Here is a 26623-nt window from a genome sequence, read left to right as displayed (position 1 = left end):
TCTAGAATCGAGATCGAGTAGAAATAAACCTTCCACCTTCTGACGGTGGTTTTACTGTGGCTCGACTATCGTTGACAGAGAAAAATCTGATCGTCAAGACTGGCGAGCTCCGTAGCGGTATGCGAACCTTACAGCTTGAGGTTCCAACTTATATATATATCTACAGAATATGCGGTGGCGTGGCGAAGCTTCTCGGACCGCGCATGCGCATTATCAAAATATTCGTAGAGTCTGCGCGTGCGCAACTAGTCAGCGATCCCGCGATAAATGAATAAAAATCAGCGGGTGTATGACATATGTATTTGTTGTCATTATTGAATTGGTGATATTTTATCCAGCACGCGAGAAGTCGAGACGATCAAAACTAGTGGACAACATATTGGTATCTGCTCTCGGTTTCCTGCAGATTACAAGGTTAAGTTATGACGGAGGGGCAGCGGGGAGTCGCTAACGGGGGGGTTTATAAGTATACACACGCGTTTTACTACTCTGGAGGCAAAGAATTCTCATAAAGCGAATAACGATCGCGAAATACGAGCCACGCCTCGTCTTTTTAGAGATGTATTTAATTGACGTCCATAGGGCAATGAATTATCACGAAAAAACCGGGAGAAAATGGGGGCCTCTTAGGGGGTGGGAATCCAGTGAGACAGAAATACCCGTGCAGCGTAGAAAGCGGTACACATGCATATATATGGGTGATTCTGCCGAAATGATGATTTTTGCCTGTAGTAAGCGGTTTTTTCCTAATAGTTACCGTTACCTGATGGAATATTTTTTTTTTTTTTTTCATATACAGAACATAGCAGCCAAGCATATTTTTGAATAATTGTAGGAATTGAATTTTTGTTTCGAAGTATTACGTTTGCCATTACTTGCCTGTGTTTGACTCTTAAAATTCATTACTCTGAATTCATTACCTGTGATAATTCAAATTTTGAAACATTAAATTCACGAATGACTTACTGTCTAGATCAAATTCATCATTAATAATTTTGAACTCGATTTACTCACCAGCGATGTCTCTGAAGGTCGTGAAACCTTGACACCGACTTGCTCTCATTAAGACTGACGAGGGAGAAATTTTTTTTTAAATACCGGCGTTTCTTTCGCAAAAGATGCGGAACTTTCTTAATGCCGACAACTCTGATCAGCCGGTTGCCCCTGGCTTCGATCACGCCGTCTCACTTACAGCCTCATATTGACGCCTGTCGAGGAAGCCGAACAAGAAATCCTGGAGCCAACTGCGTGATGAAATGTCGGTCTGGGTAAGAGAGAAGAGAAAAGAGAGTAATGACACAAAGGAAAATGGTACACACGCTGGAAACCATGTACGAAATGCAGCAAGACAAGAAAACGACGGAAACAAATTACCCAAACATTTTAAAAATAAACACGGATTTAACTGCGGCGCTGTATTCAAAACACGCCGTCACTACGTGCTCCTCCATTATACTCCAGTCCGTTTTGTCTCTTCTTCTTCTCTCTCTCTCTCTCTCTCTCTCTCTCTCTCTTAACCCTCTTATTTTCTCAACGTGTTTTCCAATTTCAGACACCCGGTGTTTGTCTGCACAACTCGCAATAACGCATCAAATAACCCACTACTTTTATCTCTTCGTTTCAGAAACTCTTACAGTATTGGATGATTCACAGAAAATATTGCCGGTCTAGACAGACTGTTGTATTTATAGCAATTTACGATTAGCTGTATGAAGAATATACGGAAAATTCTTCAAGCGCAAAATGCGTACAGGGCAAAATGTCAATCATCGGACGAAACGACGCAAAATTTGAAAATAAACGTGATAAGGGAACGTTAGAATCCGAAAACACATATAGGGCGAATCAGATTTTCCAATTCAGGTTCTCATTGCCATCAAGCATGGACTTGGTTCTTTTCACCTGTCGTTAATTGATGTGAATACAAGTTCAGGTGTTCCATAATTTGTACAAAACTAGTTCCCCTGTGTCTTGTTTTTGAACGGACCGATATTTTCACATGACAGAATGAATGTGAGTATAGCTAGCTGAACCTTGTACAACGAAACACACGCCAAGCTACCCACGATTCTCTAAACCAATTTTTCTCACATCGTTGACAGCCTCGGAGGAAGTTCTTGATCTCATCGACAAATCCTGTCTGTCTATTCATTGTCCGCAGTGCACAAGGATTGCAGTGTGACATTAGCGGGTATTGTGCAAATCGATATCAGCTTGTAAGGTGCGTGCAATTACCTTTGAATATTTGTTGCGCACGATTCGCGAGTGCACGTGTTATTAGATAAATAGGCACCTCACTCGCGGGCAAAAGCCATTATACTGATGCAGGTGGCTAATCATTATGGGGTATGCGATGATTGCATGGCACCAGAGATATTATATTGTCGAGATAATGTCAAAACCAATTTCATAATTCGATAATAATTAGGCTCGTAAGTATTGTGCAGTGTTAGTAGCAATAAATACTGTGCATTGTGACCAGGAAAGCAATGACAGTTAATTTTTTACAATTAGTTTTATTATTCCTTACGATTTTTATGCGTTTTGAAGAATTTTTTATTGCACAAGAATTTCGACCAGGCAACTTGAAATCTTGGGAAAAGTCTTGGGTATCAAATCTCATGTGATTCATAAACTCTACAAGTTAGGCATATATATGCATAATTTTCCGAAACGTTGTTTTTGCAAAAATTAGTTTCAAGAAACCCTGTTGATTTGACTTCCGTGTGGACTGCAGTAGCTTTCATAATTTATTGTGTCCTCTCATTCCTTGTCGGAAAAATTTGGCAAGAAGAAGAATTTGAACAAACTACTCTTCCAATTTCAGTCTCTGAGATATTATTATCTCGCGTAACGATTTATTGTAACTCGTAACTAATTATAAAAAAGATCTTAAAAAACCTTCCACCGAATTATCAGCGCTCATTTTTTTACTCATACCAACTTTCTTCGTGTCTAGTTAAATTCTCCCAGTTATTCGACGAAATTGATAACCGAGTCGGAGCTCTTTGCTACTTTGTGACTTTTTTTAGTATCAGACGCGGCTATTTTCGTTATCTGTTTACACGGAACTGCGTTGGTACATCTATCAACAAGTAGCTTGGATCTTTCCAAGGTGCAGAGTAGATTTGAATTGATCAAAGTTACGGCAATCGTGTTAAGGAATTGCGTTCATGTACATTCTTGAGCTGAATCAAAGATGGAAAGAAAATAAAGAAAGGACTGAGATGAAAAAGAGGCAAAAAATTTGAACTGAAATACCAGTTTTCGCGGTCAGATCAGCGATACGAGATGTACAAGCCAGATTCGAGGAATTAACATCGGATCGTAGCGTATACTCGAATGTTTATCGGACTACTAAGAATATCGAGCTGCTTGGCATACATGCAGCAGACTACCGCGGCTAATTAGCAATATGTATGCTCAATATGACACCGAATTACCGAATGGTTTGTGGAAACGAAAGAAGAGCAAGATGCCGCGCACCAATATCGATGTGGTTTTATATTTGTATCCGACAGCATATTCTCGCACAGGCGAACCACGCGGTATCCCGAGGGTGTAAGTAACTGATAAGGTGATACATATATTTCCGGGATACGATGTAAGGACGAGAATAAAATCGTCATCTGAAATACTTTTTACCTCATTTTCATCGACGTTCATTCCGACACAGTGCAGCAGGTCTTTATTATCTCAAATCTTTATTTTGCATCACGCTCAATACGAGAAGTATAGTTATAGCATCGGACCTGAAAGACAATTTTTCTTCTTCTTATAAATTATTTTCAATTTTCTCATGCCGACATGTATATATATATGTGTTTTTAACGTCTCGTGAATCACACTAGATGAAGCCTTCGAAACCCAGGGAATTTGCTAGGAATTATTTATAAGTATATTTTTTTGTGTCGAATAACGTTGAAAAACGATTCAGCAATAAGAAACGTCTGCATCAAAATCGTTTGTTTTTTAATCAAACGAAGCGAAAAGAAATTCTTGCTACCATTTGAAATCAAAATTTAATGTGTGTGTGAATTATTTTTGTAGGTTTTTTAGTTTGTTTGTTTCGTTAAGAATTTTAGAATATTTTTCGTCTTGAATTGTTTGAAGGTAAAATATCTTTTGTTCGAATGAGAACTTTTTCCAAATAATGCCTAACAATTCACGCGATCGTCGTTTTTTGCTCAAAAACTGAGCGATCTTTCAATTGAAAATGCGTAGACCAACATTCAAAATTGAAGTTCGAATATTTTATGTTTTCAACTAATGAGGAGGAAATGCAATTCATAAGTTTCTTAATGTTTTTGTGTTGCAGGCTGACCAGCTCCGAGGCATATTTCGTTAGCGAAGCGCTTTACGCACTTCCTGAAGAACTCGAGAACGTGAAAGAAGTCACTTTGCACGTGATTACTATTGGCTCTTTCATGGAAGATCCGACAAAGGTAGGATTAATTCCATCTTTTTTTACTTGTACCACCTTCGAGTGTCGAAACATGGTGAAAATTACCAATTTCGAAATATTTCCACCTAATCATCTCCCACGTGACGATACGTAATAACGGATTCCTTAGTCTAAACAGAACGACAGTTCTCAAGCACACAAAAACACCCGCTTAGTGAACCGTTTTCTTTCTGTTGTTTAATATTTTCTTCAGAAGTATGAAATATGGTTCTGCTTTCTTCTGATTTGTTAATTTCACTTCAAAGTTCCTACCGCGCTCCAATTTTCTTATAATTTCACATCTCCAGCTGAAAAGTGTGTTTCATCAATTTTGCACAATTCCGGCAAGACGCTCGATTTGAAAATGCTAAGCTCGCGAATTAATACACAAATGTCCTTCCAGGGTTCTCTAAATGTATTTCATTCCATCTTGACTTTCGAAGGAATAGAATTCCAGAGGATGATAGGACAATGTTGTTTTGTACGACCAGAAATGATGTCATCATGGCCTGAAACACTATCAATAAAAAATGTCAGCATCCGCGCAATCTTTTCAAAAATTCATCAGCTTCGTTTAACACTTCTAACTCCAACGCCAGTGCGTGAGATGACGATCTGAAAATAAAAGTGATTAGCGTCAGAGACGATTAACCGTATATGAAGAAGGCAAACGTAGTTCAGACCACTGTAACTGCAAAATTTCATTGCGTGCTAGGCATGATAACTGTTTTTGGAAATGAATTCAAATTGAATACGTGCAGTGCAGCGATACCTAGAAATACAATTTTAACAATTGACTTAGTCTTCTATGTCAGTTCACGTTTTTCAAGCGAACCATCAAATGATTTCACTCAACTGTGAATACTACCAACATCAATACTTAATTCAACGCTTCTGGTGTTCTCTGACTCTTTAGAGGAAAATGAGAAAAATGAATGGAATCAGAAGATTCTGCTGTGTAACCTCTGTGCTTCTTGTAGCAAAAAATTTATCAAATTAGCCACAGGTGGGGTCATCATACGTGTTTCGCCTGAAGCAAGCACACAAACACACACAGCCGTTGTGCAATATCTGTGTGTGATACGTGAAGCTTGCGAGTCTCTGCGGGAAGTGTGAAGCGTGGTTTCAAAGACACGAGTTGAGCGGACGGAATATGGGCGGATGATATGAGATACCCGGGTGTATGCGAATAAATAAAAACATCGCTAATTGCCAGCGCAGATGTTTGCTCACATACCCGGTAACCTTTCTTTATCGCTGCGCTGCACCAGGCCGATTAAAGCCGCTATATATGAGCAAAGCAGCGCAACATAAACCGCGAAGCGAAGAGAATTGCGGAGCATCGGAGAACGAGGCATCGGCAGGCGACCTGAGAGCTACTGCTAATTAAATGCAACTGCTAATTAGATGACTGATATCATATAAGTTGGGCATACTGGTGATGCTAATTCTTGAGAAGGAGATTTAACACGCCACATCACGTGTTCGCCATATTATACGCACCGCACTTCTTGCGCATATAATTATTCTATCCCATTTATCAACGTTGTAGGAATTCATAAATCATGGATGGACATGATACAATTTTAATGATGGCCGTCAGCTTCTTTCGCTCCTTTGATTAGGTTCTTTGGCATGGGAGAAAAGAAAATGTTAAATCGATAAATGTAAATTGCAAATAATAATATAGTCGGAGGAAATCGTGAATCTTAGGACTTGAGCACCGCACTGCGCATGCGTAAGCCTTGTCGCGTATTCACGCAGGATAGCCAACCTCAACTTTAACTCTTAAACACGAATCATGGAACTTATCTAGGTAATCCGAATTTTTTCAGGTTAAGCAGACCTGAAATATATTATATGCAGTGATTCGGAAAGGCTCGACAAGTTTCATTTTTCACCAAGTTATTTCGTCTCGCCACTCGACACGTGAGAATCGATTGAATTGGTTGCCCTGCTTGCTGAACAATAGAGTCCCATTGTTTTACGCATGCGCCGTCGGTTAATTAGCCTGCTAAGTTTCACCGTATCTTCGTGGCAAATGAATGCTTATGCATTATCCACTCCGATGTACCCGCTTGCTAATTCACTGGTACTCAGGCATAACCTGATATACGTGCGTTGTAACTGAACATTAACATGACCAAGCTTGTTTAGCGCCGAGAGAAGTTGACGCAGAAAATTAGTCCGACGACACGTTATAATCTACGCAGCTTATCACTGTGGAAGCCATCGGCAACAGTGTATACGAGCCTTGGGATAATCGCAGTTCTAAAAAAGGGGGAATAAAATAGGACTGACATGGATATAGAGTGGGAGAAAAAAGAAAAAGAGGGAAGAGGAGGGAGGAAACCTGTACCTCCGATGAACACGGTATGAAAACAAGGAGAAAAGAATGAGATTTGAAAACCTTTCACGGCCGTAGCACGGTCACATGGCGAAAAGTTATAAATTCATCGCAATAAATTGACAGTCAACTGATGCAGCAGTAATGTGCGTTATCTCGGCCCCGCGGAGTGGTAAGTATACGTATATAATACATTTTTAGTGAGGAACCTGCCTCACCTCATCTCGCCTAACCTGGAACGCGTTATCTGAACCCGGTCTCTGATTTATGGTTCGTACTTATACCCGCCTCCCAGCCACCGTCGCCTCCACGCACATAACCGTTCGCGTATATTCCCGTTTTACCCGATTTGCAGCAAATTTATAAACTCATGCACAGCCCGAGATGAAGTCCTGCAGGACGAGACCGCGATAAATGGCATTGTGAAAGCGTTACATCACCTCTCTCATCCTCTCCAATGTCGTAAATAATCCGTCGGTTGAGACATTGCGCCCTTCTTGGTGGTGGTCATTTTCAACTCTATCCTACAGCTTTTCATATATGGCCAAGAAGTGTCCAAGCTGTTAAACCTTCCGGGAATCTACGACGAAAGAAACAATTTTAATAATGTTACACAAGTTTTGGTAGTACGGGAATTATCGCATTACAATTTAAATTTGGTAAAGTACTGTGGTGTTACATCATGAAGATCGTTTGGAGATATCACAAGTCAAACATCCAGTATTCATCTGAAGTTCAACGAAGAGTTTCAAGTTATTTATTATAAATGGTGCTTAAAATTATTATTGTATGTGGCCACTTTAATACACATCAAATTTTGTATCATGTCATAAAAAATATCATCAAGTTAGTGTCAAGTTTTACCAAATTCCATCCAATCTATGGAAATCAAACTATCCATTCTTCTCTCTAAAAGATTAGTTAAATGTAGTGAAACTCTTCAGAAACACTTCAGAAATTCACGAAGTCTTGTACTTAGAATCTGACTACAGGTACCAAGCAAGTGGTAAGTATTGAACCAGTATTGCGAATTTGTGGTATTGGTTCGATTTTGGAATGCAATGTTAGTTGAAGCTTTGATATGTAACTAATAGGGAGTCAGTGATGAGCCACGTCTCTATTTCAACTCTTGGCAAATTTGTATCAGTATCAAGAACGGTTCCAAACACTTCAAGCGCACTAGTCCATCCGTTAATGATCCAATATATTGGCTCAGTGATGGTCCTTGACCTTCTGCCAAATAGCTTAGTGGTTACACGTTGTGGTCTCAATACTGGTTCAGCAATTGGCTAACCGTGATTGGGAATTCTCTATCCCTGGACTCATAATGTGGTACTATGTCCGATACGACAAGTTTAATATGCATAGGGAAGTGGAACGCTTTGACCTTGTAGGTTCATCTTCTTCTGTTGATTCTTGGATCATTGAGAGTATAACGAGCGGAGTGTCATTAGGAATATCAAAAACTTTGAGCAGCGAATGTTACAAATAATTCACGGTACCATTGGCCATAAGTTCTTCGCACAAGAAGCTGGCGTGATACTGTAAATGTGAAGTTTGCAATTTACATTCTACTTTGCGATTGGTTGCACTGAGGTATGGTTCAAGGCATAGAATCATTTCATATCTGACTCGGTTCCATAAAAAGCTTGTGAAGTCATTCGAGGATTCTTCTGATTTAAAATTGTTGTTTGAAATCAATCAAGCTGATGCCTATACATCTGCTTAGATGATCATCCAGTATCCATCCTCATGCTTCCACTGTATACGTGTCCTACTACGCAGATACAAAATTGGAAATATTTTCAAATCTCTGCACACGTTGCACTGCCTACAATGTGAGTATTCAAATAATCTCAGAAACAGTAATTATAAGATCTAAAAAAATCCAATGAGGGATTAAGAGATTCACCAGAATACGATGATGCTTTTGTGGTATAACTGGATGACTAAAGCAGCGATGATGAGCCTTTACTCGGACGTGTAGAAACTTGCAACCATATTTACACAGCCGGTGTTAGTTGAGCGATATTAACGAGCAGCATATTCCCTTTCGCTCTCGCGTCAATCGCCTAAACCACTACCTTCCACCTCAGTCTGAGCAAAAATCATGCCGAGCGGATGTTACGAAACTCGGAAAATAACTAGTCGAGCAGCTGCGGCCGGGCTTTGATCTGACTGCGACAGAGGCACAGAAAGTCATGGAATTTAGACTCGGAGTAGATAAAATAGCAAATACGGAATACAACTTTTCATTCGAATTTTTTCTCCAATATTATGAGTTCATGTGCAAGTAGAGGTTCTGAATTGTTAAAGTTCAGACTAACCGTTACATCGAATGCCATTAGTTCGAATTGTCAGATTCCCGAACAGTAAACAATTCCGGGATGCTTTCGATTCTGAGGTATTGGAATTTCGAATGGTCCAAACATCCAATGGTAAAAATTCGTAATCATTGAAACTACGAACGGTGAAATTCTGTACGTCACCCACGTTCACATTTGCCGTGAAGCCGCCCGAAGCTTTGGGGCCATTTGGTGTTGTAACCATTCGGACCATTGGAGGTTTCCACAATCCGGAATTTCTATCATTGGTATTGTGGACCATCCGGAATTTTTACCATTCTAAATAAACTACATCGCCACTTCCGATGAAATATTCAGATTTCCGACACTTCCGAGTTTGATATTTCGGAATGACCTAATAGTTGTGATCATTCAACCATTCGCTTGTCCATTCAAACTAATGACATTCGACGTCGTCGGTCAGTTTGAACTTTAACAATCCGGAATTTCGATCCGCACCCGCGGATTCGTGAGCCAACCACTCGAGTCGGATGAAACATCATCATCGGATGGACTGATTGAGTTGGCCGCGTGCAGCACCTGTTTCCGACGTATTGCTGCATACGTGTAGAGGCTATAAGAGGAGAGTACAAAAAGTGCTTATTATTATAATAGATACGTAGACTCTTCACTTCCTGTTGGTTTCCTGCTCTGCACGGTGACCACGGCTGCAGAGCTACTGCTGCTGCGGCATGAGGGCACCGCACAGCCTCAGAAATCGGAATAGCGTGCAAAGTGAAGGTGATTACGCAGACGAGTGAAGTGTATGACCCTGGTTTAGGCGCTCCATGAAGGTACTGCGTAATAACATATTATCGTCGAGGAATTCGGATGTTGGCACGCCTGCTATTAAAATGTATTCATTGCTGTATAGAGCGCTTGTAGGTGAGATATTTTCAATCCTTCGAATCGCTGTGCGGAAAGTCCGGTCATCGGAGGACGTTACACGTAAGCTAGACCATCGCTGGTACATGTAAGGTACCTGCACAATTTTCGTCGCGTGTTGAATCGCGGTGTAGTTTGCATAACAACGATGTTTCGTCCTGCGCGTTCATTAGCGTTATCAGAGAGCTGAACTAACATCAGTATCTGGCACCGACTACGTACACCCTCTCTCTCCCCAATTGCTAAGGAGATTAGCACGTGTTATGAAATACTTTGTGGATATCGTGTACACGGAATAAAAGGATATTGCTGAAGTTACAACATTGGTATTCTCAAATTTTTGCTGTGCGAGCAATTACAAAAACCATTACAGTCATACTACGGCGAAGTCAATCACTCCCAAATTGCAGTATAACTAGCAGCTTCAGTTGCATGATTTACCGCAAAATCTAGTGTGGGCAATAGTCATTTTGTTTTTGTTTTTTTCTTACCTTTTTTCGATATCGCTATTGTGCCAGTCCAAGAAAGAATCACAACTGGAATGTTGTAAGTTCTACAACTCAATCTTCCTGTCATATTCACAATTGACTTTACTACAACTCCTTTGTCAATAAACGTCGCAGCTTATTATACAAACTACAGTGGGAATAGCAATGATCGCTGGTTGAAATAACATCAGCCTTCACCGTTGAACTTTTTCACAGATGGAGAAACCCGATGAATTTCTTGTGCCAGTTAAAAATCTCGCAATATGGCACATCGGTACTTGATTTTAGAGTTAAGGCACCGTGAGTGTTACTTCGAGTGTTCTGTTTAGGCTGATCTAGATGATCACAATTTTTTTTCCGCCGTGTCTTTACTTTTCTTTGTCCAATTCTTCTTCAGATTTCTTACAATTATTAGATGTGTTTGTAAACTAAGCACCGTAATGTAACGTTACGTCTTGTACAAAAATCATCTGAGTACTGTAATAAACATGATGAATTTTAATTGAATGTAATGCCGTTTCATTTACTCTGCAACATTATATTGCAATTCGAAAATTCGTCAATACAATTAATTTGTCGCATTAAAAAATTTCAGAAATTCTTACGCCACGTATCTTAACGTCTTTTTTTATATATTTTGTTTCTCATTTGTTTATCATGCTTACCGCGAATTAATCTCAGCAAAGCGAGAATGTTTTTGTATTTTTAAGCAGGTCGAACAGCAGGTTTATACACGTGAGTCATATCGGCATTTCGGTCTAGACAGAACTCGCTCTGCACACAAATGCCTACGCAATGAGAAAACATCGAGACGCTGAAACAACAATTCGACTATTGAGTCAAGCGCTATAAATCGGCGTCGTAATAATAGCGCGAGCCGTCCATTGTCAGGGGTTTGACAGAAACATGCTTGCGTGCTAAAATTGCTTATTATATCTGATTATTTTCTGAAAGGGGGGACATAGTAATTATAATTTTTACATATAAACATTCAAGTTTATCAGAGTATAATATTTTTTTTCTTCAACAAATAAGAATCGCAGAAATTATCAGGCGCCATAGTAACGTCATCATTTCGTATTGTGGTGTATTAATTTTTGAGATATTGAGAAAAAGAAAAAAGTTGTGAACTTGAAATGTGTTGCTGACCCATCGGGATATGTAACAAAAAATATTGATGCTAAGGACACGTCGGATCTTTTAAGTTCAACGAAAAATTTAGTATTGTATTTTGAAAACTCTTTCTTTTCCTGAACGATGAAATCGTTTCACACTTAGAAAGGTGTTGGAATTCTGAAAATTGATAAAGAGGTACAGAAAATATACGATTCAGCCAAAGCGCAGCATGCCATAACCTCAAACCGAGTGAGAATCAGTTGCGAGTATATTTACAATCTTCTGACAATTTTCCAAAATTTATTCAATGATGCTACACAGACAAAATTAGAAATTCTCTATGACTTCCTAAAAATGAAACAATTTCATTAGTAAGGAAGAAAAAGTGTGTCTCAACGATTTGCTCACTTGGTCAGTATTCAAGAGATGCTGAGGTTTACCGACTGAGTAATATTTCGCTCATTACGACTAGCATAGGACTAAATGAGTAACGGTTTACTCGATCGGTACGAACTGATTCTAGCATCTTCTTAACACCGATTTTCGCGTCAATGCGGATAAACATGAATAATGCAATATGCAAGGTGCAGGCGTACAAAGCGCGAGCAGCGAGATACTCAGGCACTCATGGATTATGTTTCCATGTAACCGTCGCCAGGGTTTAAAAATCTGCAACACGGTTCACCGTCTTCCGAGTCAGATTATACATTTGAAGTTTCCTGCGCTGGTGAAAATCGGATATACATAAGTATACGTATATCCCTGAATCATACATCGACAAGTGCGTCCGGTCAATCGGCCGGGTGTTTAAAAAGCAAAACCGGTCCGAGTTTGGTTAGAATCTCCAGTAGCCGCGCAGGGAAGAAGTCATATCGACGTTTTAATTGCCGATATGATTGTGAGATCAAAAATCGTGAATCACCGCCGCGGTGTGTAAGAAAAACGAAAGAGTAGTAATGAACGAAACATTTAGCGATGCTTGTACAATCAGTAACTGCCCCTGGTGGAACAACATTTGTTACGATTTTTCAACGGAATTGTATAGGATTCTAACAAATTTTCATAAATTTTTATACTGATTATTCTCGCACATTCGGAATACTTTCAATTACTTGACGGAAAGTCTATAAGAATGAGGTTTTTCATTTTTTACTTTGAATCTTAGAAATTGTTTTTCGAATAATGGAACTGAGTACCACTGAAATATATCAAATTTTTATTATCTTCTTCGTACTGCCAAGTTTTTGAAATATTTTTATCTTACACCAGCAATTGTTTTTGAAATTTAGTTAAAAATATATCGATTTCAATTCTTCTACAAAATTGACATTCAAGTCCTGATTTCTTGATTGAAACTCTTAAGAAATCTGAGAACTATGTGTGGAATCTTCATCGGATCCCTAAAAAAGTTTTCTAATTACTGATAATAATTAGAACAAAATCAGAGCTAATCAAAGTTTGTAAAAAATTTGTAAATATTGTTGCAGATTTTCGTTCGGAAATATTGAAAGGTATGTTTCAATTCAATTTACCTCAACTATCTGAGCTCACTGTGAGTTCTTCAATTGCATGTTGAATAAAGATCAAATATTGACTAAACAATCTTCTCATTTTTTGCGCGATGCCATAATCAAAATAAGAAAGTCTGTGCTGATTTCAATGAGGCTTTGAACTGAAATTTTGAATTGAAGCGTACGAATTTCAAACCTTCAGGGAACTTGTCTGTAAACTACATAGAAGGAGACTTGGTTGAAATTTCGAAAATCTTCACTAGAAGTCGTATAAAAAAATCTTTCCACCAATTTTCAGATCATGGTAGTATAGGCCTAGAAATAAAGTTTCAACCTTCTGCGATAGAAATGGATGCGGAAAGAATTTTTTGCAGCCGTGGGAATGCTGATTCATTAAAAGTTAAAAAATTTTCTGTTTCAGTGTATAATTTTGTGATAAAAGTCGATTTCAATCGATCTGCAGCTCAGTTAAAAACAATATTTCATAAATAGCTGTGTGAGAACATTTTTTTTCGATTTCAAAACTATCTCACAATTATGATTGTGCATCGACAACTATGAAAAAATAATATCTGAACTTACACTCACAGATATCTAATTTGTTGAATGTATCAAACATGCGGTATGTCTACGAAAAAATTAATTCCCAACAAAGCGATTAGAACAAATAATTTGAGTCGCCGAGTGAAACCATATGAATTTGCAGCAACAAAAAATTTCTTACGCCAAATTCTTTTTTCATGTGTAGTGTCTATTCAATTATATGAAAGTCGACTCCAATAGTGCCAAATCGTAGGATTCGTCGCTTCGCGTGAAGAAATTCTGAAAGTTTGCGAAAATTCTCATAGCACGGAATGCAAACAAGTGCGAAATTCGATGAGCGAGGTAAAAATTGGTTGCGCGATTGGTCGCATTGTCTCAGACATTGCACACCGTTAAATTAACGACATTCCCGAGACGCCTCGACATTTATTATCCGTTGCTCAGAGTCTTTGACCGACTGGAATGCAGTAGCATATTGTTCGGGACTTTTGTACAAGCAGAATTAAAGCGTGTATCGCGTAGAAGATTCATCAACATCACCATTATCATTGTGTTTCACTATGATCGGCGCCGTGGCTCATAATTTGTTCCATATTATACACGTTAGGGTGTCGACGAATTTTTTAACACATACCCGCCTGATATTTTGCAAAAAAATTCAAAAACAATTTCCCAATTTTTTCAGATTTTTATTTCAACTCCAACCCATCCCGATTTTAAGGGTGGATTTTCCCATTTAAAATACACGTATTTCGGACACATTTTCGGTATGTATTTTATTGTAATGGTAAAAATCCTCAAAAAAATATGTAATTGCGAGGTTTTAGTGGCCATTAGTACTACTATCTGAGAAAAAATTCACATCATCATACCATATTTTGAATTTTTTTTTTTTTTGAATGGGAAAATCTACTCCGTGGTCAGCACGGGTGAAAGCTGAGTTGAAAATCTGAAAAAATTGGCAAATGGTTTTTGAATTATTTGAAAAATATTCGTCGGGTTCTTAAAAAGTTCGTCAACACCCTAATAATGTGGGACACCTTAATGCACGTGTTGTGATTTGGAATGGAAATTAGTGGCATGTTTTGAATGCGTGCTAACGCAAACTGATCGGAGAGAGAAAACAGGCTTGTGGATTTCCTTGTGTCAGAAATTATCAGATCTTCACTCGTGTTTATCGGTTATTTTCATTCTTTGATCATCTTTTCACACTTGCAAAAATTACTTCATTTTAATTTGCGTGAATCTTGAGCCTCTTCTCTTTTGATTGAGAATTTAATATCAGACCTTCTTTGTTGAGCATAAATTAATTGGTATTTTGTTTCATCGGTGCAATTCGTAAACCACATCTAGCATTACAACAAAGCATTTGTTTCGAAGGACCCATGTTGTTGGACTTAAAACAATTTTTTGGAATCAGTGAAGTTTCTTAGAAAAAAAAAAAAAAAAAAAACTTATCGTACACAAAGAAACTATTTTTTTTTTCGTATTTTTTTACATTAAGCAGCACTTTATTTGCTTTGGACACATCTTTGATTGAGATTGAACAAGGGAGTTCAAAAACAATATTTTGTTACAAAAGTCGATACTTTTCATTAATTTTATCAACAAATTACAATCGAACATTAAGTATTCCGTGAATTAATGTATTCTTAAGCTACGAAGATCTCTTTAAAAACGTCAGAGTTTAAAACAGCGAAATTTTAAATAAATACCTATTGTTAGATTATGTTAATGTTTTGTTTGAAATAGTTTAAAAATCGTTAAAAATCCAGTAAATTCGTCCCTAAACATTCCCTAAAAATTCACAGAGATACACATACACTAGATGATCTAAAGTAATGCGGTGATGCAAAGAATTTTTTGAACCGATGGATCGAATTGATCGTATTTTTTCATAGAATATAGATAATTCAAAAATGGCGACAGCTGAGTTGAAATGCATTACAGACTAGACCAAAGAGATCCTGACAAATGGATACAATGCATGTATCACCGCTTTCTGCGGCGACAATCAATCGAGGTATTTCGATCTCCCGTCGAAATTTCAAACACGGCATATTTTCCAATCCCATTATCTTCAAGATAGCATGTCGTGCCTCCGATACGCCGGAATTGATCAGCGTCTCGAAATTTCGATCACTAATAGCGGCACCAGAGTGTAAAAGAAGTCATAGAAAATCGGAGCTACCGGCATTGAGACGGGTATCATCTGCACGAAGTTTGATCACGGATTTAATTAAACGTGCAGCAGGCAGTCTTAATTAAACCCGGAGACTTTCGTCCCGGCACGTGATCGTTTCACGGCTCAATTATACTCTGTGCAGCATATACTCACATGGCGAGGTGCGCATCTCACAAAAAACTCTGACCGGCTGTGATTGAGCCGTAAAAATCTATGCGAAGAGGCTGGCGAGTCGAGAATAAATGTTCGTTCGTTTTTTTTTTTTTTTTGTTTTGCACTTATTTTATTACGAGATAGGCGCATGTTGAGCATTTATCAAATTTGTGTACTCGAACGCTGCGAGTAGTTTCCTGAAATTTCCAGAGAAAAATAAAACTGAAATCACAAGCCAGAGCTTTGATACCAAATTTTCCATTCAAACCACTTTTGAATGGTTGAAAATCTGATGAATTGATTCACTTTCATTCCACGGTGTCTTATTAAAAAAAATATACATATATATATTGTTCTCTACAGTTCTTCTGAAACACTTTTCTTTTGTCACATTGGTACAAGTGAATATTAAAATCAAGATTACACTGAGCACGATTTTTACCATCGAAAAATCAGCAATATTCAATTTACTGTACGTAAAAAAAAAATCTGTCTCACAACTAGTAAAGTTTATGACAAATAGTTTTTCCAACGCAATGAAATCGAATGTGACTATTTGATTGTCAACCGTCAGTGCAAATTGAAATGAAAAATCGATATCTGAACTCTGTTGGATAATTTTCAAAATTGCTTTTATTTTGAATTTATGAGAAATTCATTGCGGCCTACGAATATATAAATTTGATAAATTCTCAACATTTCACGGTGTCATGATAAAATTAACGAAGAGATAACTAATTTCAATTCAGAAATTTTCAAGAGGTTGGTTGACCAGGAAATTATTCTCTTTAAGAAAGATAATTTAAAAGAAATCGTATACATTGCACCGCTATGATTGATTATGATCGACAAATGGCAATACTGAAATGACCGCTGAAGAAAACGAAAATCTGTTTCAGTGATTTCACGGAAAAACATCTTCTGGACAAAACGAGTCATTGCACAGTGAAATAGAGAGAAACCTGCTGGATTTTTCCATCTTTATTCGAGACACGACGGGAAAAAATACGGATTATTTTTAAAACACTAGGTCCTATTAAAATTGGGTTTAATTCATTTCATACTTGTGATGCATTAATCATTGCATTTTTGTTCAGTGTCTTGAACATGGGATTAGTGAGATTTTTTTTTGGTTATTTTTTCAAGTAATAATCAATATTTCAGTGCATAAATCAAATCACATTATGAACAAATTTTTTTTTTCTGTAAATGCGCTACTACAGTTTTCGTCCAGTAGGTTGTACCATGATGTACCATACGAACGAGTTCCAGCTCATGTTTGTTACTTTAAGATATAGTTACTATAAGGTGTTATTTTAAGGTCAATGGTTCATTCTTACGTTTTCTCAATACTGAATAAACACATATAATCTAAAAATATACGCATTTCATCTTTCTTCAAAAAAACAACATTGAATGAGAAAAAAATATTTCTTTTAGATTGGGTTTTTTTCGGGTAACATCCAATGGGTTTATTTGGGTTGGTTAAAATTGGGCCCACCCTGATTTGAGACAAAGTCTTACATCCCAGCGTCTTTTTTCAATTTCGGTATTTTTTATTTTCATACTTTCAACCAGATCTCTAAGCTTGCGAATATCATAATATGATGAATACTCAACTTACGACTGTCTCACGATAAAATTGATAAAAGGCATCGTTTTCTGGTTTAGTCAACGACCCTGATTTTCCGGGCGTAAAGAAAATCGTTTAGCCACGGTGCAATGGAAGGTATATTTTTTTGTCGCCGGTGTGTCGTAAAGAATCAAGCCGAGCGTTTCTACTGGCGTTTGTGCATCGGCCCAGAGCTTATCTCCGGCAGATAACGGAGGTCTCGCAAAGGGTCAGCGACGCTCATGACGATGCACCGATGATGGCGGCGGCAGCAGGCTGCCCGGAATATCCACCGTATACCAGCCTTTATCTGACGATGGAGTGAGTGTCTAGGGTGTGATGCCCCCGATAACCCCGAGGAACGGTGACACGGAATCTTTCCCGCCGCACGAACTCGGTACGTCATCCGCCGACGCGTCCACCTCAATATCGGCATCAACCGGTCGAGGAACGTTTTTTATGCAGCAACGGGAGCGTGTTTTACGCGTTTTATCGTACATAAGGTACCCGTTACTATGACGATCGAGTGAATCTGCGAATGCGCATGCGCGGAGTACTGAAACTACCACTTTTAAGTCCTGAGAGTTGAAAGTGGTCTTTTCTTTGCACCGCGCATGCGCTGTTACCTAACATTACGCTATCCTAACCTCAATTTCGCGCTTCGTGAAAAAACGCGTAACATGCTCTTGTTATACGGGGTGTTGAAAAAAGATGGATACACCTGGATAGCACGAAAATGAAGTAACTTAGAGATAAACTGATAATAGGTTCCCGAATAATTTTTCCCTGGGAATCCAATGGTAATATTCGATTCCTGGCTCCGTCGTTAATTTTTCGAAATCACCAATTTTTCGAATTTACATTCTTTCGGTATTATTAGTTTTTGGACCAGATGGGCCCAGGGGGGCCTTATGAGGCCCAACTTTGAAATTTCATATGGAAACTCCAATTTTCTCGTTCGAATTTGGATTCAGCGAAAAACTTTACGTTCGAATACGTATCAACCGCCGCCGGGATCATAAGGCCCTTCCTAGTGCCGTAGGTTTCGATATTGAAGAATGCTGAAGAAGAAAAGAAGAAGGCCGTTCTGGGCCCAACATCTAATATCACCATTGAATTGCTAGGGACAAAGTATTCGGAAACCCATTGTCAGTTTATTTGTAAGTTACTTTGTTTTCGTGCTATTCAGGTGTATTTAGCATTCTGGGGATTTCCATTTGAAATTTCAAAGTTGGGCCTCATAAGGCCCCCCTGGGCCCATCTGGCCCAAAAACTAATATTACCATTGGATTCTCAGGGAAAAATTATTCAGGAATCTATTATCAGTTTATCTCTAAGTTACTTCGTTTTCGTGCTATCCAGGTGTATCCACCTTTTTTCAACATCCCGTATAAAGAATCGTGTGAAACAAGGAGGCAACGGTCTTTTCGCCTCGCGTATTTGGAATATTCGCCTTCGGCTCTACGTGCTCACCTACGATTCATATACTTAGAGAAATTTTTAGTTTCCGTTACCGCTCAGTCCTTAACTATTTTTATTTTTCACCAAAATCGAAGAATATAGTTCTAGGTACAAAATGAAAATTAGTTTTCTAGCTGTTACCGGAAAGTCTAGTATCCGTTGCCATTCTTTCTCATTACGATCAGTGTTATTGTATTTTCTTGTAACTGTTGCGAAAATTTGATGCCTGTGCAACAATAAATTGATGTTAAAGCCTTGTTTAACTAAAAAAGTAGAGTATACCGAAGAAACTGATTTTGCGTTGCAATTACGCGAAAGACGCCGCTTTTACGCTTAGCTGCAGCTTCCAGTGCACCGAGAGAATATTCTGATTGCGGTCACCGTACAGTCCTCGACTAATTTCACCTCCGAACGTAAGCGAATAGTTATTGGTTTTGATAGAATATTTTTTTCAAATTCCTTCTTTTATTCTAGAGCGAAAATTAGTCTCTAAAGCAATCAACGTTTTGTTTCATTTCACAAAATACGAAAGAAAGAAAAAAAATTTCAGTTATTCATTTAATTATCATACAACATGGCACAGATTCAACACCATAGATTTTTCTTCGACGTAAAACTTTGTTTTATTGGATATATAGTTGATGAGTCATATTGCTGAAACAAAAAACCGAGTGATTTGGGTTAGACATAGGATGGTGAACAAAATGTTATTTCAAATTGATAGCAAAGATTCATTGGATTTTTAAGAAATTTCTCTCAGAGTATATGGTTCTTCATTATGATTATTATCTGTCGTACTGAATTTTTGTCTAACCATTGTCATAATTTGATGTTATGTTGGTATAACAACGAATAAATATTAAAGTCCTAATCACATGAAAAAATTTACTTAGTCAACTTAACTAACAGATTGAATGATGAAATAACCAAACAATGTGGTATCGACAACTGTATTCACCCTGAATAGCTACTAGGATTTGATCAAATCTTCATCTAATTCCGACAATATTAAAACCGTTATCGTTAAAAAATTGAAAAGTTTTCGTGAATTTGAGTAATTAGCCTTAATTATTTGATATATCACATGATATTTCACATCAACGTGTTTACTTCAAAACCTTGTCATTTTTTTTTTTTTTCTCTAAATTTTTCAACCGACAATTGAAATCATCCTCCTTCTTAGACGATTATCTTCAAAACACATTTAATATTTTGAAAAACTATCTTGAAGCCCCGATTGTGACATTGAAATTCTGATCAAATAAGAATATCTCGCGTCTGTGTTTTGCGTTCACTGTTTATAACGAAATGAACATTTACAACTACTGATAGAAAAAATGTTGTAACGGATTAAAACGTCAGTACAATATTAAAAAAAATTTATTCATGCCTAATGCGAAAAATCTGTCATTCACAATCCCGTCAAACGTCAAAAATAGTATAATTCATGACTTTTTGCTCTCGTCTAGAATGATTTCTCAATACTACCGTCAATTGTACAAGTTTCGAAGTTATCGAATTTTATTACCACCAATTTTCCAATCATCTGGTCGTTTATGACTACATTTAACATTCATTCCCATGTTTTAGTCTAGTATTATTGCTATTTCAACGCGTATACGAATCATGTATCCAATCATTTACAATTTCTCGGTATTTTGACGGCTCTAATTAATTTTACATCTCTGCATGTACGTGGAATTGTTTGCTGTAGTTTCTCAGTCACTCGAAGCTTTTTAACTGTTCGTGTTAGTGCTTGTTTCGTTCAGTGGCTGACAATAAACTGAAAAACTTTCAATCGTTACCGGTATCACTTTCACTAACTTCTTCATTTCGCGCGAATTCTCAACTATTATACGGTCATCTCTTTCCCTTGTAACGTAATGTGACTAACTCAGTAAACGTAAAGGTTTGCCCTCCGTTGTTATGCCCATGAGTTCCGTCCTCACCATTTCTCGCCCCCATTACTTTGACGCCGAATGAACCATATACGCGTATCTAACTAGAGCAATACGGATCGCGCTCTTGAAAAGGAAAAACTAAAAAAGTTTATCGAATCCACGTTTTTCCTTAAATTTTAATATTCGTCGCAATATAACCAAAAATACCTAGTTTGCAAACAAACGCGGTTGAGGTAAAGCAAGCGTATAACTGACAGTTGCATCTAAACCGCAACGGAGGTCTATGAAAATGAAGAGAGGAAATGGAGGCCTAAGCGAGGCAAAATCCTAAATGAGCCGTTCGTGACAAGTTTTTACATTTATACATTTTATTTGTACACCTTATAGACAGATTTACATCCCGGTAATTTTATGGATTTCATAGTATTGTTCTAACTTATTTTTGGTCAAAAGAAGAATAAGATAACGGAAAATTTTGTGATTTGACGAACGTGTTTCACATTTAATTTCAATCATCGTTATAATAATAAGGAACAAATAAATTCCGTTACACCCTCGAATTGTGACCTGAGTACATGATCCAGTTATTGATTCGGACGTGAGTAACCAATTATTTCGATTAACGACCATCTTCTCGGTTCAGACTCTTCTAACTATTGGCATCGTCGCTAACAAGAGCAGCAGTGATCAAATGATTTCTGACCAAGGCGTACGGAAAAAAAACTGTAAATTATTATAGACAGACATAAGGTATAAATCACCGTTCGGATTATCAATCCATACGGCTCTTGTTCCTGCGACCGTATCCCATAAAACGTTTCTTTGCTCGATACTCCGTTCTAGTTTCATACCTTTTATACTTCAATTTTCATAAGTGCACCGTAGTTTCGACATTTCCTGTTTAGCAGTGCAGCAGTTTACAGGTGGAATATCAGCCTTATGCCTAAGGCTTTGTGAAAAGATCGACTACTGTGAAGGCGATGCATGTCGAGGTTTTGTTTTCACGATATTTAAATGCATTGTACTTTTCTCCAATTAAATACGACGGTGAAGCGAATTTCTTATTCTATTTCAGGCATGCCAGCTATTTTTGGTTATTTTTTTTTTTTGTTCAATTTTCAGTACCTAGTCAAATTAGCATCCGCGATTTTTTTCCGATTTTTATACCATGCCAATCTCAAATTATGAATTTTTATAAAACTACTATCTGCAAAACTTTGATTGCCTCTAAGCCAAAAAAAAAAAAAAAAAATATCGACATAAGTAATTATGCGATTTTGTTTATCTTGAGACAAAAATTCATAAAAAAAGAACATAATCTTATGCAGTGAATTTTAAACCGTTAAGAATTCTTTATTTGTTATCAAAAGCACCAAAGTAACTATCCACAAATATATTTTATTCATCAATGAAACCTATTCAAATATTGTTCATTGGAAAGCCCATTAAAAAATTTTATTTATTGTTAGACGTGAGATTCATAATCAACTGATACAATTACTATGCAGAAGTAAAAGATTTCTGTAGAAAATTAGAAAATTGTAAATAAAACTAGAGAAGTGGATCGCAAAAGTTTAAGGTGCTCGTATTCGGCGGGCCAGTAATTAATTTATCATAAATATTTGTCGACCAGAACAAGGTGATTGAACTTATGTTACGCGGTACTTTATTCTAAACAAAAAAACTCAGCGAGTATGACCAATTAAAAGTTTCTACTCCCATTTCAAGAAAAAATAAAACTTTTCCGGTAGGTATGACAATGTTCCTGAGAAAACGTATGAAATCAAACTGCGAGCTGGCGAAAATTGTTCATTCGGTTAGTTGATTATTGTCGTTATCTTAATTTCTGGTTGGGAAGGCTGTGAACCGGCTGTTGAATAGTCGGATAGTAGGTCGATGCGTTATCGAGTTTCCAAGAACGAATTTACTCCATCCTGCGGAACAAGTTGGCACGGAACCCAGAGTCACGAGCAGCGTTGGCGTAGCGAATCAAAGTGAAAAGAGGAAAAAACGTAAAAAGAAAAGAGTACAACGGGCATACCGAGAGACAGTGTAATAATCTATAAACTGCACACTTCCTACGCGAGTAATCAGCACTTTTGCAAGTACGAGGAAGCCATTACGCAACCATTAGAGCTCTAGTCACCGGTAAGCCAGCGAGTCCTCGACAATGGTGCAGCAGCATTCTACTCTCAAGCCTGTAATGTGCGAAATGGTAACAGTGGCTGTAAGGCAGGACTACTTTCCCACGCTATTCATGCCCTACGCACGACGCACCTGCGTGCAGTCTTCTTAGTCGCTAATTTCGCCTTAAAAGCCCCCTCGACTAATCATCTCCTTCCCTTCTTCCTTCCCGCGGCATCGAAAATCATACACACGTAGCTGAAGAGGTTTCTCCTTTCCGATGATACCGTGCATCTTGGTACTGCCATGATTGTGAATGGACCAGTAATCGGGTTTCAAGGTAATGCCGAACTTCGGCAAACCTCGGACATCGCGTGTAGTGTGAGATGGAATGCCGTTCGTGAAACGCCAGATGATGATGATGATGTAAGGAACAATCTCGCAGTGTGTCGTGGTCGGAAAATGTGGGTATAGTGAATGCTACGATTCTACAAAGTCATTTGAAAAGAGTTGTGATGATATGTCGTGAATTTTGTTCCAAGATGGAAATGACAGTGAAGAAGAATGAGAGAACGTTCTTACCCAATGTTTGTTAAAAACGATTGTGAACAGTTTTGAGTTACCAAAAGTAAGATATCAACATTTTGAGAAAAGGGTTTATAATTGGAACGTGAGCAATGATTGAAATCCGGTGGTTTTCATCCAATTTTCATGTTTTTAGGCTCCCTTTGCTCGATGATCAAATCTCCCAAGATTTACTGAAAGGCATCAGAAAAATCTTACATCGTAGCGTAAGAATCTGGACGTCACATGTATACGTTCACACATTTACGTGCGGTATAGATCACGTTTGAAGATGCGAGCATAGTCAGTCGGTTAGTATCCGTATAACAATTCACATCAATCATAAATGTGACAACTCCAATTAATACATAACCATCGAGACGGAATTTTAATTATTTATTTGTCTTTTGGAATCCCTTCGAACCCTGTTGGGAAAGTTTATAGAAAATTCTGATACCAATTACCACATTAATCGAAATATATATTATATAAGGACCGACGACTCAACATAAAGGATAAACATTTATTTTTAACGTATGACGTCTCAGAAAATAAGAGTTAATTTTTAGAATTTTTTTTTTTTGTCTTGTTTTATTTAATCTCACGTCAATATTTCTGGCCAGTTTGATCTGTATAACTATTTATATAATTATAAGATTCACATCACAATTATTTGTTTATGGCACCTGACCTACCAATATAAGAAATTCGTTATAGTAGCGTAGTTGTAACGGAGAAATGAAACTCTTGACGAACATTTCTTGCACGGATCTATTTTGCAACATTTTTCTAGGCAATTACTGAAAATCTCCATGATGAGCAACGTGAGGCCAAGAAGGTTAGAATCGGGTCGAAAATACCAAAGTTTTGGCATTTTAAACATGCTAACTGTAAATACTTTTCTCATTCAAATTTAGTCGAAACGATTTTTATTACACAGGAAATTTTCGTCAAACATGTCGAAAAAAAAAATAATTCCAGTCAATTCAGGTGGTAGAGTAAATGACTTGAAAAAATCGCCGGTCAAAAAATCCTCGCATCGATTTATTTATAATATCCATGGTAGCAAGTGTCCCGACAAAAATTTCAACCTTCTATGATTAAAGCTAACGCGTAAGTAACATTTCCAAGAAACCTTAGAAAAATATTCATAACTTTCAAATCGTTTGACGCATTGATCTGAAATTTGTATGAAATATAACTTCAGTGTTCTACCCAAACCGTCACAATTTCAAGAAAATTCATTCAAAGATGCAAAACTTTTCAACCTCACCGAAGTCTCCCCTTGAATAATCTCTATTATTTGACAAAAATTTTCGCTGCTGGCATAATAATCCTGAAATAATATAGGTTAATTAATAAAGTACGTCGGAAGGAAGAAAAGAAAAAGCGTTGAAACTGTAAAAATTAATACAATAAACACCAAATCAAATCGAAGATCATTATGGTCCCCGTTATCATGTTCAAAATGATCCCAAAATTTATCGAACTCGATCATTGTTATCTTCAAATTGAGTTGATGCCCACAATGTGTCAGTGAAAATGCATCTAATCCTGCTGAAACGATTGAGGAAGAAATGAAATAAGAGATTTTCAGAGAGAAGCGATCACGGCAAACTCTCGGCTACGTGCCCAAGCTCCCGAGGGTTCACCGGGAGCGATGTTTAGCACACAATTGACGGGAGTCACGGAGGCCCAGCGGATGAGGAGATAATGAAACGTTTTCCGTGAGCGCTGCGCCGCTGATAGAGGAATAATGACCGCGTATGCTCGAGCCTTACGACAGTCTGACCTTTCTTGCACGGCTGCGGAGTCTTAATCATCATCCCCGCGGTATCATGAAGTCATTATTCACGTACACATACGCACGCGGCGTATCTTCCGATATAATACCGCTTGTGACGCAAGACCGTTTCTCGATACGAAATTTATCATATTTATTACGAATTATGCGTAAATGCAATTACACCGCGATTTTTTTACCAGAGACATTATTATCGTACGTTTGAAGAATGGGTGCCTGAACAAAGCGTGGAATGAATCACTTTTGACCACAAACCGTTGCTGAAGTGGGTTGGAAAGTAGAGACGATGCACCACAAATTATTCATAATATCGAATTTTCTGAAATCCCAATATTCGATTGATAAGATTTCATAAACTAGAAAAACGAAAGATCGATACACTTTTCAACTGTGCGGTCAATAAATAACGATATGACAATTTTTATTCGTTGACCGTACGGTTAAAAATTGGCAAATAAGGGTAAAAGAAGAAAATGGCCGTGATAAAAAATAAATAAAAGCGCCATATGAAAGATTCAGAGATGTTATATTGTAGATAATGCGAATTACTTCGGGTTAAGTAGCTCTCAAATAGTTGCTACGAGTCGTCGTAACGACATAAATATTCGATTCGCCACTCGATGCGAGAGAGTCTGACGTCACCTGCTCCGTTTGGATCAAGTTGGCTCCCCTGAATCCTGGATCTCGCCAACCAATAGTGTTCAATTTCGTTGCGCATGCGCAGTCGGTCACTCACTGAGCTTGCCAAGTTTTGCCGTCTTTTCTCGGTAATTTACTCGTGTTTGCAAGCGATGAAAAAAACGCAAATGTGACAAAATAAAATAAGGAACTACATACGAAGACGAAGCAGGCCTTCTCAAGCCGTCGTCGACGACAATTGCAGCGATCCGAGTTATCAGAGAAGAAGCTGATGCTGATATCTCTGGAGCTTCACGTATCCTGCAGAGCTGTTGGTATCGCTCAAAGACTGAATAACGTCGAGACTCGGTTGACGTGGATCTTGGGCCATCTTGCCACTTCGGTAATCTTTACCACTGACCTTTCTCAGTCACGATTATAAGGCGATTGCAGCTGCTCCGAGTCAGCAGCGCAAATGCAGCGAGTTGTGGGTGCATCTGAAGCCTGACGCGTGCCGCTTCG

General features: G+C 37.9%; 1 protein-coding gene across 1 annotated transcript in view; it reads left to right on the top strand.

The window, feature by feature from the left end:
* MESR6 (misexpression suppressor of ras 6) overlaps nucleotides 1-26623 on the top strand; it is a 524406-nt gene that overhangs the window by 138309 nt on the left and 359474 nt on the right. The window contains exon 3 of the mRNA XM_069136504.1: nucleotides 4319-4445. Within this exon, the coding sequence (XP_068992605.1) occupies nucleotides 4319-4445 (127 nt within the window). The remainder of the gene's footprint in view (nucleotides 1-4318; nucleotides 4446-26623) is intronic.

Source organism: Neodiprion pinetum, chromosome 5 (genome assembly GCF_021155775.2).
Source record: "Neodiprion pinetum isolate iyNeoPine1 chromosome 5, iyNeoPine1.2, whole genome shotgun sequence".
NCBI classification, from domain to species: Eukaryota; Metazoa; Arthropoda; class Insecta; order Hymenoptera; family Diprionidae; genus Neodiprion; species Neodiprion pinetum.
This window is presented reverse-complemented; position numbering and strand designations above follow the sequence as displayed.